General features: G+C 41.9%; 1 protein-coding gene across 1 annotated transcript; it reads right to left on the bottom strand.

Annotated features, from left to right (window-relative positions):
- Window positions 1-101: 101 nt before the first annotated feature.
- Window positions 102-23,298, bottom strand: LOC125880502 (alpha-tectorin-like). The gene is made up of 24 exons (XM_049563044.1): window positions 23,253-23,298; window positions 23,035-23,058; window positions 21,958-22,073; window positions 21,348-21,626; window positions 21,084-21,179; window positions 20,784-20,949; window positions 18,913-19,313; window positions 18,243-18,819; window positions 17,568-18,151; window positions 16,801-17,353; window positions 16,120-16,718; window positions 15,692-15,849; window positions 15,153-15,553; window positions 14,794-14,990; window positions 4,381-4,776; window positions 3,986-4,269; window positions 3,625-3,902; window positions 3,383-3,502; window positions 2,988-3,172; window positions 2,696-2,856; window positions 2,223-2,474; window positions 1,542-1,701; window positions 690-783; window positions 102-477 (listed from the first exon to the last, which is right to left on the bottom strand). Exons 1-24 carry the CDS (start codon window positions 23,296-23,298, stop codon window positions 386-388), a joined length of 6,219 nt encoding a protein of 2,072 aa, XP_049419001.1. The 3' UTR covers window positions 102-385.
- Window positions 23,299-25,102: the final 1,804 nt, after the last annotated feature.

Below are 25,102 nucleotides of genomic sequence, written 5' to 3'. Positions count from 1 at the left end.
AACATTATTCAGAGTAAAAAAAAAATGTATACACACTGCATACAATGGGATTCCTATATCAGACAAAATGACTTAATTTATCATCTTAATCTCCATCATCAAGGTTTCTCACTAATGAAATATTGATTTGATGATCATAATGTCACAGAAACAGCCCTGAGGTTAAACACAGCTGAAGCTTATATCAAATACAAAAAAATGAGAAACAGACACAAGTCTCATGAACAAAGAGCCAAATGTGTATTTGATCTAATGCTGCCCTCTAATGTTGGAAAGAAAAACTACCACAACTTAAAAGAAGACCTCTCAGAGAGGAACACAATGCAGGAGTAATTCACAGGACACATTTCCAAATATTCTGTTACTTTTTGTATCTTTAATCGCTCTAGGTCAGAGTTTTGGCGGCCAGCAAACTGATCAGCAGGGTCATCACTGAGATCAGCTGGCCTGAAGCACTGCTTGTTTTCATCCTTTCATCTGCAGCTGTAAAATAAAGACAAGTAGTTTGTTTACACACATGTATACATGAACACTGTGCTGATTTAAATGTGCACAACATGCCTTTAAGCCTCTTTACTCAGCATTTTATGTAATTCAAGTAAGATAACTTTTAATAATCCATTGACTGAGCAGTACAGTATGTCATCTACTGTACAGGACTACAGAGGTTATTAAAATGTGAGAGTTACCTTTTCTCAGGATTAGCGGTCCTACTGAGATGGCTGCAGTGTCATGATGGGAAACATCCCTCACCACTCTTGTGTGGTAACCTGGGTAGCAGTGCTGCAGGAAACAACATTACAAGTTTTAAGCTGTTACGACAGGTTGTATACCGCAGTGGTTCCCAACATTTTTCGTCGACACCCCTTCTATCATTGGAAAAACTTATGGCCCCTGATTATGTGACATATTCTATGGATATTTCATATTATATTCAATGCATACCAATAACAACAGTACAAAACTACTGATTAACTGTAATATTAATATTACAGATAGAGCAAACCTCCCTGCCCTTCCATGCGCCTACATGGAAAGCTGAAGGCAGGGAGAGCAGCAGCAAAGACCCCCCAGGAGCAGAACAGAGCATCAATGACAAACAGAAATGACACTGATAAGTGAGACACAGCATGAAAAGGAGGAGCTGGGGTGGAGGCAGGTTGCAAAGTGGCTTGCAGAGGAAGCAGCAACAGTAGGCAGGCCAGAGCAGTTTAAATAGGTTGCCCTGAAGGAGATTCACTAATTGGTTGCATAGAAAGGAATCATGTGATCTATCAGCTGACTCCCTTCCATCAATCAGCTGCTCCATCAGTTGATTGGGCTGTTTGAGATCAGCTGATGTAGCTGGGATGTGAGCTGAGCTTGACATTGTGTCCTGCCTGAACTAATGCTATGCTCTTTACACCCTTTAAAATCTAGATGGCCTTGCAACCCCCTGTGAAGCTTTGGTGACTCAAAGTGGATGTAAGGACCCCCAGGTTGGTATACAGGATGATTCTTCAAGTCTTACTACAAGTACACACATGCAAAGTGGTACGTACAGCTGTGCAGTTGTTGTGTCTCAGAAGACACAGGTGGACCTGGCAGTGCAGGTAGATGGATGAAAAGTTGGTAAAGGTGAACATCCTAAAGGAGAATCGGGCCACAGTTGAGACGCCGTTCTGAATCAGCTCGACTGTTTCATCTTCTGAGTTAGGGCACCTGGAAGAAGGGGACGATGGTGGAAGTTACAGTGCTACCTGGTAGACTTTATATGTCCCAGCAAGCATTTTTTTGGTTTAAAAAACGTCTAATAGCCGTCTACATGAAGACCTGACGTCTAGGCTAAATCACAGCTGAATTTGGGCTGTCAGTGAAAATTTGACATCTAACCATAGCCAAAGTATAGACGTCATCTATTATACGGCTATGTAGAGACTATGTCTAAAAAAATGGAGATAAACATTTTAATTACTGTTGACTCTCCATACGTGATTGAATATCATACCGCATGCCATCTGCAATGGCGAAAATTACATTTAATCAATTTCAAAATTAAATCGGCTAGATTTGGGTTACATGTAGCTAGACTAAATCGGAGCTAAATATAGCCAAAACGTTTAAATCACAACTATTGCTTGCTGGGGTAATAGTTGTTCAGGTTAATCTTAAATACAGCATTTCAGAATTAGTGAGGGGACTTGGTATCAGTGTGCTAACACAAGGTGAAACAACTCCTTTACTGTGCAGTGATGAGATCCCAGCGGACAGGGTAGCTTGCGTCATTGAAAGGTGTTGCCCAACAAGAGTCCAGAATGGTGGAGATCTGCTGTTCATCGACTCCCTCTGTCTGCACCTCGATGTACAACTTCTGGTCTATTTCCACTTCTAGGTTCCTGTTTCTGGTCAGGGGGAAGCGGAAGCCAGTGTCCTCATAGAGGATCATCCTCAAGTAATAATGACCCAGGCCAAGTGGAAGCCTCCTGTTGACAATGCTACGGGAAAACATTACAAAACAAGATTAACCCTGAGAATGACTAGCTTTGTTGGGAATTTGTTTTCAAATGTATAATATCTACATGAGTAAAATATTCAGAAACATTTGGCCAGAAAAGTGGCCATGAAAGTATTTTGTCAGCTACAGTGTAAAAAAAGTACTGTAATCATAAATTCTGTCATAACAGTAATGAAATCGAAATGGCATTGTGGTTGTCACCTCTCTAAAGGGTTAATGCCCACATCCATAGACACGGCCTGGGCCAGAGGGTATTCACAGGAGAAGTGCAGATGGATGCTCTTCTCACGACTGATGATGGCCTCATGAGGGTCTACGTCGCCCTGGATGGTGTTCTCATACATGAAATGGGTCCCGTTGCTCTTTGAGAGTGAGAGGACAATAACTTGAAGTATTTTAACATGCTTTGTACTCACACATATGAAGCTGTATGTTGCAGAGGTTTTTATCTAAAAGCTCTTGAGCTTGTGTCTATAAAATGTATGGACTGTACCCTGAGAAGTGTCCCACACAGCTGGTCATCATTGTTAAAGTGAAACACCAGGCGTCCGTGCTGGAGAGTTCCTTTACAGGAGTCATCTCGGAGGTGAAGGTCACTGGGATGGAAACCAGCTTCAAACAGCTGGCAGCGTGACACAGATATGGTGCCTGAGCTACTGACACAAGTGATGGACGAGTCTATGAAAGGGAGATGTATATGGGACAATATATTTTGTATAAGCTTGTAAAGGCAAGGACCAGAGATAAGGCAAATCAAATAAACATGTAAATTGTTAGGGTACAGCCTTCAATGCTGATGAATACTATATAATCTAGTACAGCAAGTCCGATCTATTGTCTTTCACGATCTCATCAAACAAGAGCAGTGTTTAAAGTTGTTGCCCTCACCATAGCTCTCATTGTTGGGCCGATGGTGGTGCTCATCACAGAAGCAGCCGTACACACCGTCCTGCTCACCACACCACTCATACTCAGTGCAGTCCAGCTGTGCACAGGGGTCTGACTCAGCTAGTGGAGAAAGGGCGAGACAAAGAGTGATGAAACTGAAACAAAATGAGAGGTTATGGCAAGATCTGCTACAGAATATTCATTTTTCTCATCAATTATGTCATAATCTGGTGTAAACTTACTACAGTGCAAAGCAGAGCGCCATTCAGGGATGTTCAACCCCAACACAGTGCAGGTTCTCTCGTAGGCTGAGACTGCAGAACACAGCATGCCATTGGCTGGAGTGTACTGGCAGAGATCATAGACACAGGAAGTGAAAAATGGCTGGGGGTCAGAGTGCAGGTGACAGGCACTGAATGGGCCACTGCTGTTGGCGATGACACTACAGAGTTCAGAGTATTCTTCCCTAAAGTGACAGTCATTCAATCCATCACTACCGTCTTCATCCGTGGAGCCACATCTGGAAAAGACATGTCATGGTGCCATTACTGTTGGCTGCAGTATTCATAAAATTATCCACATTTGCTTTTCTTAACAGCTCACCCTGGTTGGCTTGTTGGTGACTTCCAGCTGTGTCCAAAGTGGTTGTCATTTTGTGCCAGTGTACCATTGGGCAAGACTTTGTCATCTGCAGGATCACTGTTGAAGTTTCCACACATCCCGGTGACTCTACTTTGACGGTGTTGGCCCACTCTGATCAGTAGAGTACTCTGACCATCAAACTGGACTATTAAGTCAATGGCACTGACTATTATGTAGTTTTCCTGCCTTTCTATCTGAGCTATGGTTCCTATTATGATGGGAAGAGACACGTCATTTCCATTTAACTGGAGGGATGAGAGATTAGAGAGAGGCGGACAAGAGGCATATGTTGTTACCTGTGTTTACACCATACACATGTAGAATAATTGTCATCTGAAAAGTAGATTTAAGTTTACCTTTACTCCTTTGTTGGGTCCAATCCTGACATGTGCACCCTCTGGATGATTTTTTAGGTATATATCCACTGCTGACACAAACGACACATGGTTGTTGCCACGGTGATTATTGGTGGCTATTACCTGAAAGTGAGTTTCATTGGTGCCGTGGCTCACACTCTCAGTAATGATGTAAGAGCATGTGCCCTGGAAATGAGCCAGTGCTCCGTCATAGGTGATGTAGTGTGGGTCTCCCCACACGGTGCAGGTAGACATTGCTTCATAACAGCCCAGCTGGCCATTTTGGATGGTGCACTCTTGTGAAGAAGTGCAAGACGCAGCAGAACAACGCAGGTCATTGGGAGCATGGCACTCGCATTGCTTGGAGCAACCTTTGGTCCAGAAGGATTCACCAGCCTGCAACATGAAAAAGAGTAAAGCACATGTTTCAATGGAAATGTTGCTCATTGCAACCTTAGTATTAAAAGGAATGTGACTTACATTGTAGTAGAAGCCCTCATATTGACAGCCACAGCTTTCCTCAGGGACACATGTTGTTCCACTCCTGAGAAAACCTTCATCACAGAAACATCCCTCAGAGCAACCCTGCTCACAGGTGGCATCATTGGTGCTGGCACAGGTGTGACCACAGTCGGTACCACACAGCTCATAATGACTGTTGGCAATGGCAGAACAGTCAAGTCCTTCATAAGTGAGGAAAGAAACAGTGACTATTAGATGATTATAATAACTCAAGTCCATTACCCACATTTGTGAGTAGACAGTTCATGAAGAGGTTGAGAAAAACACAGCAGATTGCTCATATTAATTTCTCCATTGATTTTAAATGAGAAATTGACAGGCTGACTTACTGCAGGTGGTGTTCTGTCTCCAAGGGCTGATTTGAACATTTGCAGACTGACAGGCACTGACGTATGTTTCAATGTCCGCACACAGGGCATCAGGTCCAGCCACACACACATCAAACACACAGCTCTTGAAATATGGCGCTGGGTCCACGTACTTATGGCAGATGCTGAAGGGGCCATCAGCTGCCTGAATCACCTCACACTGGGCTCTGGCAGGGAGGTCATTGGTGCATTGTGGACAGGAGGAGCCACACCCATCACTGCAGGTGTAGTCCCCTTCCACTTTCCAAGCTTTCCCAAACTCATCTGGAGTGGTGACCGTCGTTCCAGATGGGGTGTGGAACTCATCATTTGGATTTCCATTGAAGTTTCCGCAGAGGCCACATGTTTTTCCTCTGCATTGATGACAATATGTTGATAGACTGAAGCAAATATATCATAATATAGATGTTTTACAATGTAAACGAAAGCATTCAAACATGGCAGATACCTGTAAGTTGAAGGTACAGAGATGGAGACTTCATACAATCCATTGTACTTCACAGTCAGGCCAAAATCAGCACTGAGATAAGTGTGAGATCCTCTTGCATAGATAGAAATACGAGTTCCATTCAAGAGAACAGGCAGGTTTTTAGTTTCTCCATTCACCTGTAACGTTGGAAAAACAGAGGTTGATGAGCAATCATAGAACTGTATTTCTGGTGCAACTATCTGGTGGCTTTTGAAAATGACATCTAATGTCTGCAAGGGTTGAAAAGTTGTTGAACTCACTTGCACCACACCGTGGCTTCCCCTCGACATGTGCACTTGATAGCCCCACACATTGACAAAAACTTCAGCTGTGACTGAAACTGTCAGCCCTTTCCAGGGCTCGTTCTTAGCCTCCACTGAGAATCCATGGAGCCCAGCAGTGTAGTTACAAAGTGTGGCCAAAACATAACGGCAGGTTCCTTGGAAGTCGAAGGTCTTGTGATCAAAGGTGATGTAGTGTGGGTCTCCCCACACGGTGCAGGTGGTCATATCATCAAAACAGCCCAGCTGGCCATTTTGGATGGTGCACTTTTGTGAAGAAGTGCAAGATGCAGCAGAACATCGCAGGTCATTGGGAGCATGGCACTCACAATGTTGGGAGCAACCCTCTGTCCAGAAGGATTCACCAGCCTGCAACATGAAAAAGAGTAAAGCACATGTTTCAATGGAAATGTTGCTCATTGCAACCTTAGTATTAAAAGGAATGTGACTTACATTGTAGTAGAAGCCCTCATATTGACATCCACAGCTTTCCTCAGGGACACATGTTGTTCCACTCCTGAGAAAACCTTCATCACAGAAACATCCCTCAGAGCAACCCTGCTCACAGGTGGCATCATTGGTGCTGGCACAGGTGTGACCACAGTCGGTACCACACAGCTCATAATGACTGTTGGCAATGGCAGAACAGTCAAGTCCTTCATAAGTGAGGAAAGAAACAGTGACTTTAAGATGATTATAATAACTCAAGTCCATTACCCACATTTGTGAGTAGACAGTTCACAAAGAGGTTGAGAAAAACACAGCAGATTGCTCATATTAATTTCTCCATTGATTTTAAATGAGAAATTGACAGGTTGACTTACTGCAGGTGGTGTTCTGTCTCCAAGAGCTGATTTGAACGTTAGCAGACTGACAGGCACTGACGTATGTTTCGATGTCCGCACACAGGGCATCAGGTCCAGCCACACACACATCAAACACACAGCTCTTGAAATATGGCACTGGGTCCACGTACTTATGGCAGATGCTGAAGGGGCCGTCAGCTGCCTGAATCACCTCACACTGGGCTCTAGCAGGTAGCTCATTGGTGCATTGTGGACAGGAGGAGCCACACCCATCACTGCAGGTGTAGTCCCCTTCCACTTTCCAAGCTTTCCCAAACTCATCTGGAGTGGTGACCGTCGTTCCAGATGGGGTCTGGAACTCATCATTTGGATTTCCATTGAAGTTTCCACAGAGGCCACATGTTTTTCCTCTGCATTGATGACAATATGTTGATAGACTGAAGCTACATGTGTCGAATATATGACAATATAGATGTTTTACAATGTAAACGAAAGCATTCAAACATGGCAGATACCTGTAAGTTGAAGGTACAGAGATGGAGACTTCATACAATCCATCGTACTTCACAGTCAGGCCAAAATCAGCACTGAGATAAGTGTGAGATCCTCTTGCATAGATAGAAATACGAGTTCCATTCAAGAGAACAGGCAGGTTTTTAGTTTCTCCATTCACCTGTAACGTTGGAAAAACAGAGGTTGATGAGCAATCATAGAACTGTATTTCTGGTGCAACTATCTGTTGCTTTTGAAAACGACATTTGTTCAGATTAGATTTCAAAAAGAATGTCTGCAAGGGTTGAAAAGTTGTTGAACTCACTTGCACCACACCGTGGCTTCCCCTCGACATGTGCACTTGATAGCCCCACACATTGACAAAAACTTCAGCTGTGACTGAAACTGTCAGCCCTTTCCAGGGCTCGTTCTTAGCCTCCACTGAGAATCCATGGAGCCCAGCAGTGTCGCCACAAAGTGTGGCCAAAACATAACGGCAGGTTCCTTGGAAGTCGTAGGTCTTGTGATCAAAGGTGATGTAGTGTGGGTCTCCCCACACAGTGCAGGTGGTCATATCATCAAAACAGCCCAGCTGACCATTTTGGATGGTGCACTTTTGTGAAGAAGTGCAAGATGCAGCAGAACAGCGCAGGTCATTGGGAGCATGGCACTCACAATGTCGGGAGCAACCTTTGGTCCAGAAGGATTCACCAGCCTGCAACATGAAAAAGAGTAAAGCACATGTTTCAATGGAAATGTTGCTCATTGCAACCTTAGTATTAAAAGGAATGTGACTTACATTGTAGTAGAAGCCCTCATATTGACAGCCACAGCTTTCCTCAGGGACACATGTTGTTCCACTCCTGAGAAAACCTTCATCACAGAAACATCCCTCAGAGCAACCCTGCTCACAGGTGGCATCATTGAGCTGGCACAGGTGTGACCACAGTCGGTACCACACAGCTCATAATGACTGTTGGCAATGGCAGAACAGTCAAGTCCTTCATAAGTGAGGAAAGAAACAGTGACTATTAGATGATTATAATAACTCAAGTCCATTACCCACATTTGTTAGTAGACAGTTCACAAAGAGGTTGAGAAAAACACAGCAGATTGCTCATATTAATTTCTCCATTGATTTTAAATGAGAAATTGACAGGTTGACTTACTGCAGGTGGTGTTCTGTCTCCAAGGGCTGATTTGAACATTTGCAGACTGACAGGCACTGACGTATGTTTCAATGTCCGCACACAGGGCATCAGGTCCAGCCACACACACATCAAACACACAGCTCTTGAAATATGGCGCTGGGTCCACGTACTTATGGCAGATGCTGAAGGGGCCATCAGCTGCCTGAATCACCTCACACTGGGCTCTGGCAGGTAGCTCATTGGTGCATCGTGGACAGGAGGAGCCACACCCATCACTGCAGGTGTAGTCCCCTTCCACTTTCCAAGCTTTCCCAAACTCATCTGGAGTGGTGACCGTCGTTCCAGATGGGGTGTGGAACTCATCATTTGGATTTCCATTGAAGTTTCCACAGAGGCCACATGTTTTTCCTCTGCATTGATGACAATATGTTGATAGATTGAAGCTACATGTGTCAAATATATGACAATATAGATGTTTTACTATGTAAACAAAAGCATTCAAACATGGCAGGTACCTGTAAGTTGAAGGTACAGAGATGGAGACTTCATACAATCCATCATACTTCACAGTCAGGCCAAAATCAGCACTGAGATAAGTGTGAGATCCTCTTGCATAGATAGAAATACGAGTTCCATTCAAGAGAACAGGCAGGTTTTTAGTTTCTCCATTCACCTGTAACATTGGAAAAACAAAGGTTGATGAGCAATCATAGAACTGTATTTCTGGTGCAACTATCTGTTGCTTATGAAAACGACATTTGTTCAGATTAGATTTCAAAAAGAATGTCTGCAAGGGTTGAAAAGTTGTTGAACTCACTTGCACCACACCGTGGCTTCCCCTCGACATGTGCACTTGATAGCCCCACACATTGACAAAAACTTCAGCTGTGACTGAAACTGTCAGCCCTTTCCAGGGCTCGTTCTTAGCCTCCACTGAGAATCCATGGAGCCCAGCAGTGTTGTTACAAAGTGTGGCCAAAACATAACGGCAGGTTCCCTGGAAGTCGTAGGTCTTGTGATCAAAGGTGATGTAGTGTGGGTCTCCCCACACGGTGCAGGTGGTCATATCATCAAAACAACCCAGCTGGCCATTTTGGATGGTGCACTTTTGTGAAGAAGTGCAAGATGCAGCAGAACAGCGCAGGTCATTGGGAGCATGGCATTTACATCGTTGGGAGCAACCCTCTGTCCAGAAGGATTCCCCAGCCTGTAACAGGCAAGAAAAACAGATACATAACACATATGCCAAACCAGTCAATGGCCCTTATTTCACAGCGGACATTTCGACATGTTAATGATGACTGCGATTAATTCACTGCGACTGGTTAGTCTTCCTGGGGGCACTCTCAGTGGAGCAGAGCCAATAAGGAGTTCCACTTCTGCTTTTCCTGCTATGAGTCAAAACGTCTGCCTTGAAAAAGGTCTGTGGGCTATCAAGTTACTATTTCTCCCATAGTAATTGAGCTATTGGGGGTAAAGTAGGCTGTTCATTCTGTGTGTTACTTTTTGTTTCTTACACAGAATAATACCGCATGACTGTTAGACAGTTTTTCACCATTTTTATAGCCCCTTACTTTTTGTTGGGCAGTTTTGCCGGCAAGCTGCGAGCGTTTAAACACACAGAGCCCAATTAGCGAGTTGATCCGAGGTGTCCAATTTTCTGCCTCGTAGCAGGGTAGTCATATTGGCGGAACCTTTTTGGTTAAAACAGAACGAGGCTGCCTTCCGCCATGGGAGGGGTTGTTGCTGACTTGTGGGGGGAGCTGTTGATGATGCCGCACGTGCGACCCACTGGCGGTGGAACGGGAAACAGCTGATAGCAGGAGTGAGCAGGCAGTATTCGTAGCAAGAGGGAAACGCAAACCTGACAGATGCTGTAAAGATGAGCAACTGGGGAGACAAAGAATTGCACGCCCTCCTTGTCCTCGCAAATGAAGAGGCCATTAACTGGCAGATTTGCACAGTTCCTGTCTAAAAAGGGCTTGTGTCTAGAATTTTTCAGGCGGGTCAGAAATTATGGCTTTATGATGCACTGGAGCCATCCTTAAATCATACCATGCTCTGGGTCAATACCCGATTCTGATTTACTGAAGGATGTCCTTTAAAAAACTAAGTATGTACACTCACTAAGTAGTTCTGGTGAAACTGTGTTCACCGCTCTACATTGATGTGCTGGCTACATAATTGTATCAGCCTCTATCTAATATGGATAAGGGACACAGTCAAAGCCTCTGCTTACAATGAATTTCCAACACGGAGTGTAGTCTTCACTGCCTCATTCTCTAAACACCACAGGATGAAGAATATAACACATGCACTGGACCTCTGAACTTAAGCAGTTATCTGAGATCCCACTCATTATTCAACATCCTACCTCAGGCTGCGGCTGACAGTAATGTGACACATGGCTAATTTAAATAATGTAAAATGCCATAGGCTTGTGCTAATAATGTTAGCATGTTATTTGTTTGGGAAGCATGTTTAGCATGAGACAGTTGTTTTGTCGGTGAACCTTGTGAGTTGTAATGGAGCTGAATCTTGTAACGTTACCTTTGTTAAATGTTGCTGTTGTCCCTGGCTTCATATGAGTAGAGGAAAAGTCCGCTAGCCGCTCGGCTAATTCATACAATGTAAAATGCCTTAGGTTTGTGCTAAAAACATTAGCATGTTGTATTTGTGGGGAAAATCTGTCTAACAAAAGACAGAGGTTTTGTCTGTGAATGCAGTGAGTTACAGTGAAGATGATTCGATTTCTTGTGTTTGAAATTGTCATTATTAAGCCATGTTTAATGCGTATTTTGAATCGACTAAACTTTTCAGTTCTGAAGCCTCATAGGCCACGTGTGTAGGCTACGGCATAGGCTCTACATAGAGCTGACGCACAAGTATAAATCCTGCTTAACTCCCTACTTTATGTAGACCAGCTACTTTGTATCATGTAGGCTACATCTGTGTGTCTCCATTTAATTTGTGACCGTTGACTGTTGACACTGGCTTTGGTGGACTATTTGTCTAGTTAACAGCCTAATGTTGTGTTGTCTGCTGCTGTCATATTAACTATTCAGGCTTTTTTTCATCCTTTCGTCCTTTTCTGACCATTTATTATTTAACTCAAATGTTATCTGTGGTAATAAGTTTCATCTTGTGGTGCAAAGCTTGTCAAGACAACGCATAATGTCGGCTAATTAACGATTGGCCTAATTAATCGCTCAGAACACCTGTGAAGCGGAAGGATACATGGACATTTAAAAGTCCCAGTGTTGTTCTACTCAGAGCCCTTGATATCGTGGAATGCTTCCTGTCCAATCAAAATGCTCGGTCGGAACTAACTGTTGTATGACAGTTGACACCACAACAAGCAACGTCAGTGTCCTCATGCACACGACTCCGTTTGAAGGTAGCATCGTTTGAGCTCGTTAACGGACACGCCTTCAGCGTCTGGAGAATAAAGTTTCTGCTTCCTTTTTCACGATTTTGAAACCTAATTTTATATACTTGGCGATTTTAATCGTTTAAAATTGCCTGGGCGATTAATAACACACTTTCTGAGCTGTGACAACCTCAGAACACATTTATTTTTGCTTCACTCGGACAGCAATGTTCAGCTAACTGAAGACAGGTTTGGGACCCCACCACTTACATGACAGGTATCTTAGCTAACGTTAACTTACTGTTACTAAGCTAGCAAAAGACCGAGGCAAAAAATGTGGCTAACTTTAACTTGAACTCATTTTTGCTTTCTCACCCTGCCATTCGGTGAAAGCACAACTTTTTTGGGCCATGCTGTCGAAGTTTCCCGGAGCAGCTGATAAAAACTGTAAATAAAGCTAGCAATGCTATGTTGCTAACATGGGACGGATAAATAAGAGTCCTAGCCTTAATAGGTGTCGGATACCTCGTCTGTACCTCGGGTATATTCTTCAAAACATTACAACAACAATCAGAGATTTCAGCTATGGATCCTACATTATCGGATGCTGCTGCTCATTACTACTACAAGCGTGGACGTGGAGAAAGTAAACACAAACACGAGTGGAGTGTCTCCTGTGACAGATGTCAGAGGTAAATATGACAACAACCTGCTGCTGTGACTCCGTTCATATTTGTCACAGTGACCACTGACCAGCCTGGATTAAACTTTTCCACGCAGTTGAGTGGAGGATGAAGGTCGTCAATGGAAAATGACTTTATTACTGGTGTCTAAATCATCATGGAGTCAGTGGACACATGAGGGGACCCTCAACAACCTCAAGAGAGGAGGTCAGTCATTTTTATTTTCTGTAGTTCTTCATGTCTTTGTGTGTGCCTGTGCTTCTACACCCGCCGTGGTGATCTTGTGGTATTAATCATCATTTGATTAAGATGTCTGTCATGCTTCTGCCTAGTGCACCCACTGTAGTTTACTTTATGCTTTCCTTCTGTCTTTGGCGTTGCTGGGCTTTATGTTATGACGTGCTCAGATTTATTCTGCTTGAAAAGTAACGGTTACTTACGGTTAGTTGTGTTTAGTGGTTTATGTGCTTTATGCTTATTCTGCCTGGTAGGTTTATCTAAAGTGCATTTATTTTAGTGTCTAATTGATACGATGAAGGGATGGGATTTTAAATGTGATTTTATATTGGAATGGGAAGTCCAGCATCATAAGACACAGTATACAGCTCTGCTGTGTTCTGCTCCATCAGTTTAAACCTTTCTCTTACTCTCTGAACTATTGTCTCTCCATGGATGACATTCATTTGAACTCTGATTTAGGGGATACCATGGGTCATAATGTGCAATATACATGGACAAACTTACTGAACCTTTTCAGTTAACTGTAAACAGTTAGCTGTACTAAGATTTAATGTTGTACATATATAAATATATGCCACTTCTCATATATTTGTGGTCTTTATCATTAATTTATAGCTTGTGTTTGATATTGTATACATTTGGGACTGTAGGCCAGTGGTTCGCAACTGGTGGGTCACATCCCTAAAGTGGTTCGCAGGTCCATTCCGAATGGACCGCAAGTGACTCATGAACCTGTCATGTTTGTATAAAACATACTTTATTTTTAAGTATAGTGAATTTCTGGCCCACAGCTTTTTTTTTTTAAAGTGCATTTTTCTGCTGCAGAGTCAGTGATAAACAGACAGCTACTTGATAGAGACAGCAAACTAGCTCGACTACATGGCCAAACGCAAGTATGGTGCTGACTGTATTAAACTGTGTGGACCTTGAACTAATGACTAAGGAGAAATCTGGACCCTGTGGCTGAACCATTGCCTTAGGCTATCTTCAACCAGTTTCAACATTTCTGGCATTGTCAATCTTTATTGTTTACGCCTATGTGTTGTCATTATTTGCCCTCCATACTTTTGCACTCTTTCCAAATCTGTACTGCAACTTCTGCACAATAGTTTCTTTTGGGATGAATAACATTTTATCTCATCTCATCTTACCTCATCTCATTAGATGATAGACTCCTCTCACATAGGGGAGCCTATCATCACAAAAGTCTTTACAAACATGCCTCTAGCTATTCTGTGATTGAGCAGAACAGTGGTGGAAAGACACCTTTTGAACCCATCTCTAAATGTGAAATGTTGGAGCCACAATGACATTCTTTGTATTTATTTTGATGCATGTTTAAATAATAGTGACTACATGTTAATAGATGCAGTTTTGCTGTTTGTACACAGGGTGGCACACTAGAACAGGAAAATGCAGGTCATATAGGTAAGGTGCAGGTGATGAGCAGCAGGTGTGTGACAGAAGAAGCAAACAGTTTTTTGACTGTGTTAAGTGTGGCTGCATGAAGAGTTTGTAGTGTGTTGAAACTGAAATTGATGAATGGAACTTTACCTTTGACGGACACTTTACTGATAAGTGGAAACCTACCTGAGGTGAATTATGGACATACAATGTTTTGCCTGTGTGAAGGTGAGCATGTGTTAAAATAAATGGATCACCGCACTCAACGAAACCTGACCAATTGGGCATTGGTTTATTGTTGTTGCCCAGAACACGCATCCGAACAAGTTCTCCCCGTTCGCCCCTCAGAGGCCTTAAATGTAAAGTTTGTTATTGAAAGACTCTACATGAAATGTTGTTTACCTTAAAAGCTACAAAAAGGACAAGATTTGTTTTACTACCTACTGTGGTGAGCTGCAATTTTTGCAGCTGTAAGTTAGCATTCAGACCAAAAGTGAGGGGCTGCATTGGTAGTGGCTTGGTGCTTCAGGTACTGGTGAAACGCTAAATTACGATCTGTGAAGTTTACCATTAATTTTTTTTGTCACATAGTAACTGTACATTTCTTAGTACTGAAATGTGACTTACATCATAGTAGAACCCATCTTCTTGGCAGCCACAGCTTTCCTCAGGGACACATCTTGTTCCACTCCTGAGAAAACCTTCGTCACAGAAACATCCCTCAGAGCAAACCTGCTCACAGGTGGCATCATTGCTGCTGGCACAGGTATGACCACAGTCGGTACCACACAGCTCATAATGGCTGTTGGCCGGACATTCAAGTGCTTTATAAGTGTGAAAAGAAATGGCGGTCATTGGATGGTTGTGTACTAATTATTTTTATCCATAGTTCTGATATGTAATTCAGAAAAGACATCTTAGGTTAATGGTTAATAGATTTTGTGATTTGTTATAGTTTTAAACTATAAATTGATGGGTTGACTTACTGCAGGTGGTGTTCTGTCTCCAAGGGTAGATTCGAACATTAGCAGACTGACAGGCACTGACGTATGCCTCAATGGCCCTGCACAGGAGATCTTGCCCCTCATTTCCCGACACACACACATCAAACACACAGTCGTTGAAATATGGCGCTGGGTCCACATGCTCATGGCAGAAGCTGAGGGGGCCATCAGCTTTCTGAATAACCTCACACTGGGCTCTAGCAGGGAGCTCATTGGTGCATTGTGGACAGGAGGAGCCACACCCATCACTGCAGGTGTAGTCCCCTTCCACTTTCCAAGCTTTCCCAAACTCATCTGGAGTGGTGACCGTTGATCCAGATGGGGTGTGGAACTCATCATTTGGATTTCCATTGAAGTTTCCACAGAGGCCACATGTTTTTCCACTGCATTGATGACAATGGTTAAATACTTTCAGTGTCACAAGTCAGAAGAAAGATGGTTATTACATGATTTTATTTAAAAATGTAGTTTTTTAAGCCTGTCAAAGTGTTGCAGTTTTAGCTCCAGTGAATAGCAGATACCTGTAATTTGCAGGTACAGAGATAAACACTGTACTATATCCATCGTAGGTGACACTCAAGCCAAAATCAGCACTGACAAATACACGCGGCCCACTTGAATAGATTGACATCTGACCTCTGTTCAAGACAATAGGTAAAGTTCTAGTTTCTCCATTCACCTAAAAAAGAAGTTTTGAAGAAACATTAGGTGCGTATTCTGCAACTTTTTTGTAGTGTTATTCTATTGACAGTCTCAAAACAAATAATGCAAAAACAGATTGGCTTTTTTCTATGTAAGATAACATATACTTGCAATATTTTTAAATTTTCTGTCTATATTATTTACATAACCATGGAAATGGCTGTCAATTGGTTGCTAATTAGATGTAATCTAAATTATGCACAGAAATCATCTGATGAGAACATCAAACATTATTTTGGCAACTTACTTGAACCACACCACTTCTCTCCGTTGACATACGCACTTCATAGCCCCACACATTTACAAAAACTTCAGCTGTTATTGAAACTGGCAGCCCTCTCCACGGCTCATTCTTAGCCTCCACTGAAAATTGGTAGCGTTCATCAGTAGCATTACAAAGAGTCACCAGAGTATAGCGACAGGTTCCTTGGAAGTCATAGGCCTTTCCATCAAAGGTGAGGTAGTGAGGGTCTCCAGAGGCAGAGCAGGTGCCATGAGGATTGGGATGGCAGCCAAGCTCACCGTCCACCACACGGCAGGAGTCCTGGGGACCACAGGAGTTGGGGATACAGTGGACTGCCCCAGTAGTGCCATCGCAGGTACACAAGCTCTGACACTCCTCACCATCCCAGAACTGCTCTCCACCTTGCCAGTAGCTTCCTTGGTGATAGCAACCACAATTTGTTGGTGGCACGCACTGGTTGCCATTCAGGACAAAATCGTCATTACACTGGCAACCCTCCTGGCACACAGTGTTACAGGCAAAAGGGAAAGAGAGGCTGGGGCAGGTGGAGGGACAAGACGTTCCACAGACTTCATAATGGCTGTTTACAGGGCAGTTTTGCTCTAGAGAAAAACAAAATTCAGAAGTCATTATATTATTTCTATACCATATCCAAGCTTAATCCAAAAAAGACATAGTGTTTACCACAGTCAGTTGCATCCCTCCAGTGTCCAAGGGCTACGCCCTGCTGTTGACACATTAGTGCATAATCTCGTAGGACCTCACATAGTGTTGAAGCTGGATCTTTAGAGGCCCTCATGATCTCCACACATGCATCCACATGCTGATGTGGGTCCACCTTGGCCCAACACTGGGCAAATGGCCCATGAGGTGAGCCAATAATGCCACAGTACTCACTTGTATTGTAATTTGTTGTAGAATTCTGATTTACATTTTCCACACAGTGTGCAGCGAGGGAGCCATCTCGCCAACTGTCCCCAAAGTCCTGAGAGTTGTTGACCAGAATGCCATTGGGTGTGCGGAAGTCATCATGTGGATGACCATTGTAATTGCCACAGAGTCCACCCAGTGAACCGCTGTAGGTAACAGGTGCAGTGATACGCACAAAGTGAGGCCAGACTGTCTGCACCGTTACACCAAAGGAGGTGCGAAGGATGATACTGTGAACACTGCTGTGGTAGATTTGGATTCGGTTGGATGCTGAGCTGAATGGAAGTCTAATCCGCTGACCGTCAACCTAAAGGGCCAGTTAGATTCATACTTTGTAGTTAACAAGATTTACACAAAGGTACTGTATATGCTGTTAAATATTCAGAAGAAAAACACAACTAATAATATTCATGTCACTAAACTTTTCTCACATATCAGCAATCAGTTTGTCACATTTGTCTTCATTAGTGTTAACGTGTATCGCCTAGAATCACTGTTTTCAAAAAAGTCCACTCACTTACATGTATTCTGCTGCTACTTTCCATCTCAATGGACACGTGTTTGCCCTCTGCCTCGAACTTAAGCAACTGGGCAAAACCCTGCTGGCCTTTGGGCACTTTTTCTGCTGTCACCACAAAATGTGGGTGACTAGACAGTCCCATTACTTTGGCAACAGTCAATCGACACGCTCCAGGATAATGGTATATCAGTCCATCAAAAGTTTGATATGTTCCTGGGCCTCTTATCCAGCATGCTCCATAGTCATTAGGTCTGCACCCTCTTTCTCCCTCCTCAACCCTGCATGATTCAAATGGGCCACAACCATGGGAGTGGCAAGTCATGGAGCCATAACTGCAGCTACAACGCCTCCCACAGTCCTCATCTAGTATTACAGTTTCTCCAGAGCGGTAGTAGCGACCCTCAAAGTTGCAGCCACACTCAGAATGAGGGACACAGACCCCACCACTGAGAATGTAGCCTGAAATGCAGATGCAGCTCTCCTGGGGAGGGAGAGGACAGTTGTGGGTAGAATTGGGATTGACGCAGGTAGCTGGACATCCTGTGCCTTGGGACTCAAAGTGGCTGTTCGCAGGGCAGGGGATTTCTAGACAAAACAAAACAACATTGATCTTTACGTAATGGACATTTTACCCAAAATATTATTTGAAATAATGTTGATTGACGGACAGACATACCACAGAAGCCTTCTCTCCTCCAGCTTGGCAGCTGTATACCGTTCTGTTGACACTGACTTGCATAAGCACTTAGTGCTTGGCACAGAATGGGTTGGTACCCTCCTCCCACACACAGATCAAACACACAACTCTCCACAAAGACCTGTGGGGGAAGTTGTTCATGGCAAGCGGCAAAAGGTCCAGAACTGTTCTGGAGGATACCACAATGAGCACTATCGCTGTATAAAGCTTTCTGAGCCTCTGTGCAGGCAACACAGTCCAGACCTTCACACTGCGGTTCACAACCGGGCTCATCATCACCTGATGCTTGCCAACTGTTGGCAAAAACCACATCAGAGCTCACAAGCTCACCTTCACGGGTCCGAAAGTCATCCTTGGGATCATTGTTGAAGTTTCCACACAGGCCACATGTTGCATTCTGGTAATTGTAGGGCACACTGATCCAGACATAATGATTTGTGTCATAAGACACCTCCAAGCCGAAGTCAGTACTGATGATCACAGAAAAACCTGACTCATAAACCTGGACCTTGCCATTGCTAAGGGAGATGGGAGTGGCTGCAAAGTTTCCATTAACCTGTAAACATAACAGTAAGCAAAGACATAGTTGTAAAAATATAAACTAAATACAAACGGTACAGTAAGTGGAGACTTAGTTCTAATTGCTAACCTTAGCCTCACCACGACGTCCCTTGACAATCTCGATGGTTTCATTATAGACAAACACTTTGATCAGTCGTGTCCAGGAAACATGAGTGCTGCCCCGATGCTCGTTTTTGCCCTCTACTCTGTAGTAAGGCAAATACTGACCACATGGCTCAGAGAGAACATAGGTACAGGTGCCCTGAAAGTGAAAAACTGTGTCATCGAAGGTGTAGTAATGTGGATCACCACTTATGCTGCAGGTGCCTTTCTTCACTGTCTGGCAGGAGAACTGAAAGGCATCAGGTTGGCAGATTTGGGAAAAGGTGCAGGGTTGGCTGTGACACTGCAGGCCTGTTGAGGTGCAGGTGCACTTATATGCACAGGTACTGTCGCCCCAGAATGAGTCACCCAACTGTAGGGCTACACCTGGAAAAGAACAAGAAGGCAAAGGTCACTTAGAGGTATAAATTTAAATGTGTTGACACCATTACATTCAAACCATGTAATTTGTGAGGGGGAACTGTTCATGGCATGCAAGTACTAAACAACTGTGCATTCAATCAAGGAGGTTTGCACAGGGCTTAGTGGAATTTGGGAATACCAATAAGGCTCAGAGGGAATTCTGACCAATATCCCCACCAATGACGCAACCAGTATCCTCCTCCTATGGTGGTATTGTGGTGTGAGAGATTCAGCTGCAACTGACTAACTCCTACTCATAAAAGTCATTGTAATTGTGCCTGTTAAAATTTCTGCACGTTCAGACATTCTGAGTTACCCTTCCATGCTTATCTGGCTGATGCTATAGGGTCAGTAGTTTAATTGTGTGTTGTGCTGCCACTTAAGCTTAACCCATAGTTTATCATAGGGCTGCAACTCACAACTACTTTGATAGTTGAATAACCTATTGATTATTGAAACGAATAATTGACTATATTCGGCAAAACACTATTTTTGTTATTTTTATATATGATTTTATATGATTTCATGTAGATGAATTGTTTATAAATTGATTGAGTGACTCATTAATAAATGGCTCTTACTTAGCTATTGGCTTTTAAATGTAGCTTGAGATTGCTCTATGCATGTGCTATGTAACGATAAAGACAGATAAATAAGTAAAGATTAATTCATTAAAAAATTAATCTGTAATCAAGTCAAGCCCTGTCATCATGAACCAAACACATGGCTTTGGCAACAGATTGTTTGTAGTTACACTGTGGCCTACTGCCAGGGAGCTGAAAGTTTCTGGTAAGTATTGTGTCGGATGCTCAGCAGAGCTTGCTAGCAAGCTAGCTAGCTTGTTTTACAAAGTGAGATGGTGGTATGATGTAGTACGGTAACTACAAGAATTATATCTATAAGTTGCCGGCGATAGTATTGTTGTGAATATGAATAGTAAGGAAGTACATACTCACTCAACTTTTCAGTGGTTACTCTTAGACCAGACAAGTTGCAGTGGTTCATATTTAATGGATCCAGTGTGAACAGAGAGCATGTGCTGTAACACAATGTGGTGTGATAGACACTTGCTTGCTGTTAGGACATGGTGTTAGGGCTGAACTTAGAAACTGAATGAATGACTTGTGGCAAGTCCCAACCTCACTGAAGTAAGGTTTTAGGAACTAATTTTGTCATCGATTTTTGTGGACTACGTTGATTGACGTTGAGCCACTGGATTGTCATGCCATTTTTTGGTAGTCTATTATTGCTGTTGCCAGATTTGTTATCTTTAATTAGTGAGAAAGTCTTTCCCTCGGTCCAAAGCTAACATCTGTCATCAGGTACGGAAGCTGAGTTTAGGTCTTGGTTTTACATCCCTATAACTAATATCACGAGTGTAGGAGACAGTGGTGATTTTGCATAAAGCACCCAATAGTGATCAGTCTGTCATACCATTGAATGTGCAGCCTTTTGATCCGTGGTCTGTCCAGAAGGCCCAGCGGCCGGGTACATTGACATTGCTGTCCAGGCGGAAATTTGAGTTACTGCCTGTTGCAGAGTCAGTGAATGATCCAGGGATGGTGAAATAATGAGTGGAGTTTACTGTATCATAACCAGCCTTCAAATACAAGTGATAGAAATAAAATGAATGTAATTAGAAATACTGTGTTTTCCTATGAAAAGTTTACTATACATTATAATTTTTTCATATTTAGTCATAGCAAATAAATATATGCAAGTAGTAGATCTGACCTGCACGTGCCATTTAGTAGAGGCTATTATCCCATAGTTCATTAGCACAAATGAGTGCTGGCTTCCAGAGATCATCACGGCCTGGACAGTTGTGCGCTGAAAAATATTAATTTATTGTCAGAAAACACTGTTTGGGCCAGCAGGTGCTACATTTTTGCCCAAGAATGAATGTTCTTTCCTAGGACATTTGTTTTTGCCTTAAACCTCTCACAGAATGTAATATATGTGTGTACATATTTAATTGTATCATCACCACTGACTTACTGTTCCTGAACTTGGAAAGTAGGCCACCTCATACCATGTTGCAACAAAGACCCAGTTGGCGCTGAACTTTAAGTTTGGAAAGTACTCATTTATGTCCTTTGTAGCTTGCTGAAGGATACTACCACTGGTGTATTGGTTGTAGTAGACTTGACCAGTCTCTCTGTTGTCGAGATCTGTCCAGAATGGAGCGATGAAGTCTCTGGGTACATAAAGTGGGAACCTTTGAGGTGAATGTGACCTCAGTGGATGGTCAAATGTCAGGTGTCCATTGTGGTTGACCTAAAAATAAATGAGTACATATTCATCAACTACAGTTTATACATTCACAGGCTCAGATTTTTTCTAGCACTAGGACCATATTTCTATAGTAATAGTATCTGATGTTGTAAAGCACAGACTACCACCTTCTATAGTGATCAGATTACATATGTTAAGTAAAAAAAAAATCTAAATATCATGTGGCAGTTTAACAAAATGGGATTTCTTGTTTAGATTTTTGCAATGACCTTGTATTGGAAGCAGTTTGTAGTCAGAAATTTAATTTGCCTGTTAAATATTTTCAAAATCTATATTTAAATGTACATTATTTTTCAAAGTAAATTTTACATACATAAATTTGATTATATGTCCGTCCAAAATAGACAAAAGGTCGCTTCAGGATAATCCGTGGAGAACTTCCATCATCTGATCGAGAGCTTGCAGTTCCAGCTATTGGGTAGAGTGGTTCTAGAAAGCAAGAATAGGTCACATAAATATGAACATGTATTCCAGGAAAAGGAGGAAAAACTCACTGATTTTAAATGGGTGGGCAAAATATGAGAAACAGCTGTCAGTGTAATGCAGTACAATTTAACAACACCACAAACTACAGCCTTCACAATAAGCATCAACAGGGCTTGAAACGCCATGTGCATATGCAAGGCAGTGCACGCAAAATTTGAGTGGTGCATGAGATTCTCAACTCTACATACATGTAGTATGTTCCAGTAACTCAAATTTAATATAAAAAAAATCATCACTACACTTGTCATACAGGACACACCTACAGGACATGTGGGATTTTTGTGCTTTTTGTATTTGACATTAATATTTTTTTGTATGAAAAAACCTGTAAGTCACAATAAGCTGGTAACTGAAGGTAGAGGTTAATATTCAGCCAGCAGTATAGATTTATTTATTAATTAATATGAATAAATAGTAATATAAAATACTCAAAAATGAGTCACCAAAAAGTTCAATGTGATCAAAAAAATGTCCATATTAAGTTGGCTGAGAAGCAGCTGAAAATGTTTCTATAATCTATTTAGTAGTTACTGTAATTTTGGCTGGATCCATGGTGGAATTGTGGAAAAAAGGAGAGTAAAAAAAAAAGGTGAAAAAGAAAAAAGAGTTGCATGTAATTTCAAATGTTACTTTGCACCAAAGTATGTACACAGAAAAAAAATGATTCCTAGCCCTCTTTTTAACAAAACCTAAATATGAATAACTTTTACAAAGGTAGAATTTATTACAGAGCTGGTGCATCAGACCACATTAGCTTTAGCTAGGTCTGTTTATAAACTAGTAACATACTGTCACTTGTCTCAAATTTTTTTATGTACCACAGATTCTTTATCTTTACACAGGTTATGTATGAATGACTGATGAAAATCGAAGATTGAAAATGATTCAATAGATGTGAACTTACTCACAACCTTAGGAGTCACCACACCTGTAAATGAAACAAGGAAAGAGAAATAAGAGAAATAAATAAGCAGAAAATGTACATTATTTCCCAAAAGCAAACAAGATTTTATTTTTGAAAAACAAACAAACAAATGGCATAGGATGATCAGACAGATTGATTAAAAAAAAAAATAAACCAAACTACAGGTTTAATAAAATAGAATACAATAAATTACTTACCTGTCATCCCCAAAAGCAGCACAAACAACATGATTTGACTGACCATTCTGTCAGACTTGCAAATCAAATCTGTTGGTCAAACATAATGAACTTTATAAACATTCTACCAAAAGAAAGTACTGAATTAAATATAGTGTTTGACATTAAATTCTGGCCTCCTTAAAATAATCACCTGTTTGTGTATGCCGTCTGTTTCCCTCTCATCCATTTGGGATTGCCTGTCTGAAACAAGGCTTTATATAGTAAGAGCTGGCACAGAACCACAAATCTGATTTACTGTAGCAGTTACAGAAGTACTCATTTGTTTTATCCTTTGAGTCTGGGTTTTTTGATGGTTTAAATGGATAAAATCAACTTGTTCTCTTGTATCTAATTAACCAAACTTTTCTGTTGTGCTTTAATAATAGTGAAAAATATTAAACAATGTTCAGCATAGACATAAGAGGATGTAATCTAATACTCTACCAAATGATTGAACCTGTTATTGTCAAAAAGGTTGTTCTCCCTATGCCAGTTTAATGTGTAATAGAATGACGTCAGTCACTATTGTGGTTAATAGCCATGTAGTACCTTTTACAGCCAGAGATATTGGATATATTGCACTCTGTCCAATGATTTACTGCTGACAGTAAAATATTTTCCAAATGTTAGTGATGGGAAATACCCACTTTCAGAGGTGAAACTAGAGGTCAAATTTTTCTTCCTTGTGGGTTTTATAGCAAATTGCACATTCTGTTTCTCAGTGTTGCAAGATCAATCAAGCTGGTGAAATGTAGACCAGTAGCCAGTAGAGTGGGCGTGATGTCAGCCTTTGTTTTTAACAAAGTTCAACTCGCTTTGCATGTTATTGCAGTTAAATTGCATTACTATACCACAATCACAAAACCTAAATACAGGCTTGTTTAAGGTTTACCTGTTTCAAACTAACATATTCTCACTTTGACCCCTGGGTGCATTGGTTGTTGACATACTTGGACACTGTGTCAAGTTCTGCCTGTTACATGCATTGTCTTCTTTCAAAATACATTTCTGTTTTTACAGGAAATTTAAAGTTTACATACAGTCTCCTTCAAAATAAATGCACTATGTCGGTACAACACCGTAAATTGCTGTTTTTTTCCTCCAACAACAAATGCACATGGTTGGGTCTGGGCAATAAAAGCGGTTAGTCACCAAAAGATTTAGGGAGAAAAAAAACAGCGTTTGGCTTTAGAATCTTACAGGATGCCAACACCGCTCTCTCGGGTGAAAGTCGTTGGACACACCTGCCCCATTAGGACATAATTTGCTGCCTTAACTTTCATCCTTGTCCTGCTGCTTTTCCCCCTGATGCTGGTGGGCCCTGTTTAACTATAACTGCAACTGGCTGCATATCATGTTGATGTTAAAGGATGCCTTTTTTTGTTGGTTTCTGACGCCGCAAGTCACTGCCCAAGCGCCAGATTTTGATGACTTTGGAGTGAAACAAGTGTCTGGTGTCTGATTTAAACATCACAGAAGGCTGCATCTGTCTGTTTAATTTGACACATACTTAATCAAATTTAGGTAAATGTAAGTATCAGGTCAGACTTGGTTTCAGCACATACTGTATTTTAAATGACTCAGGTCAATGCCACAAAAATTTGATCAGGGCACCCAAAGTCTTAACATCTTTACAGTTAGACTGTAGTCATAAACAAAACGTTATCCATAACCCAGCCCAAAAGCCAGCCTAAAAGTCATGCAGTCATAATATTGATATCAAGAATATCCAGGAAATTTTTGGAGTATCTAATGGCCAAAAAAATTTACTTTGGGTCAGCTGCACATGTTCTGTGTGCAATTTAACAAAAAAAGAAAAAGAGAATGAA

This window comes from Epinephelus fuscoguttatus, linkage group LG20, assembly GCF_011397635.1.
Source record: "Epinephelus fuscoguttatus linkage group LG20, E.fuscoguttatus.final_Chr_v1".
Taxonomy (NCBI): Eukaryota; Metazoa; Chordata; class Actinopteri; order Perciformes; family Serranidae; genus Epinephelus; species Epinephelus fuscoguttatus.
The sequence above is the reverse complement of the archived record's forward strand: the minus strand, read 5'-3'. Positions and strand labels throughout refer to the sequence as shown.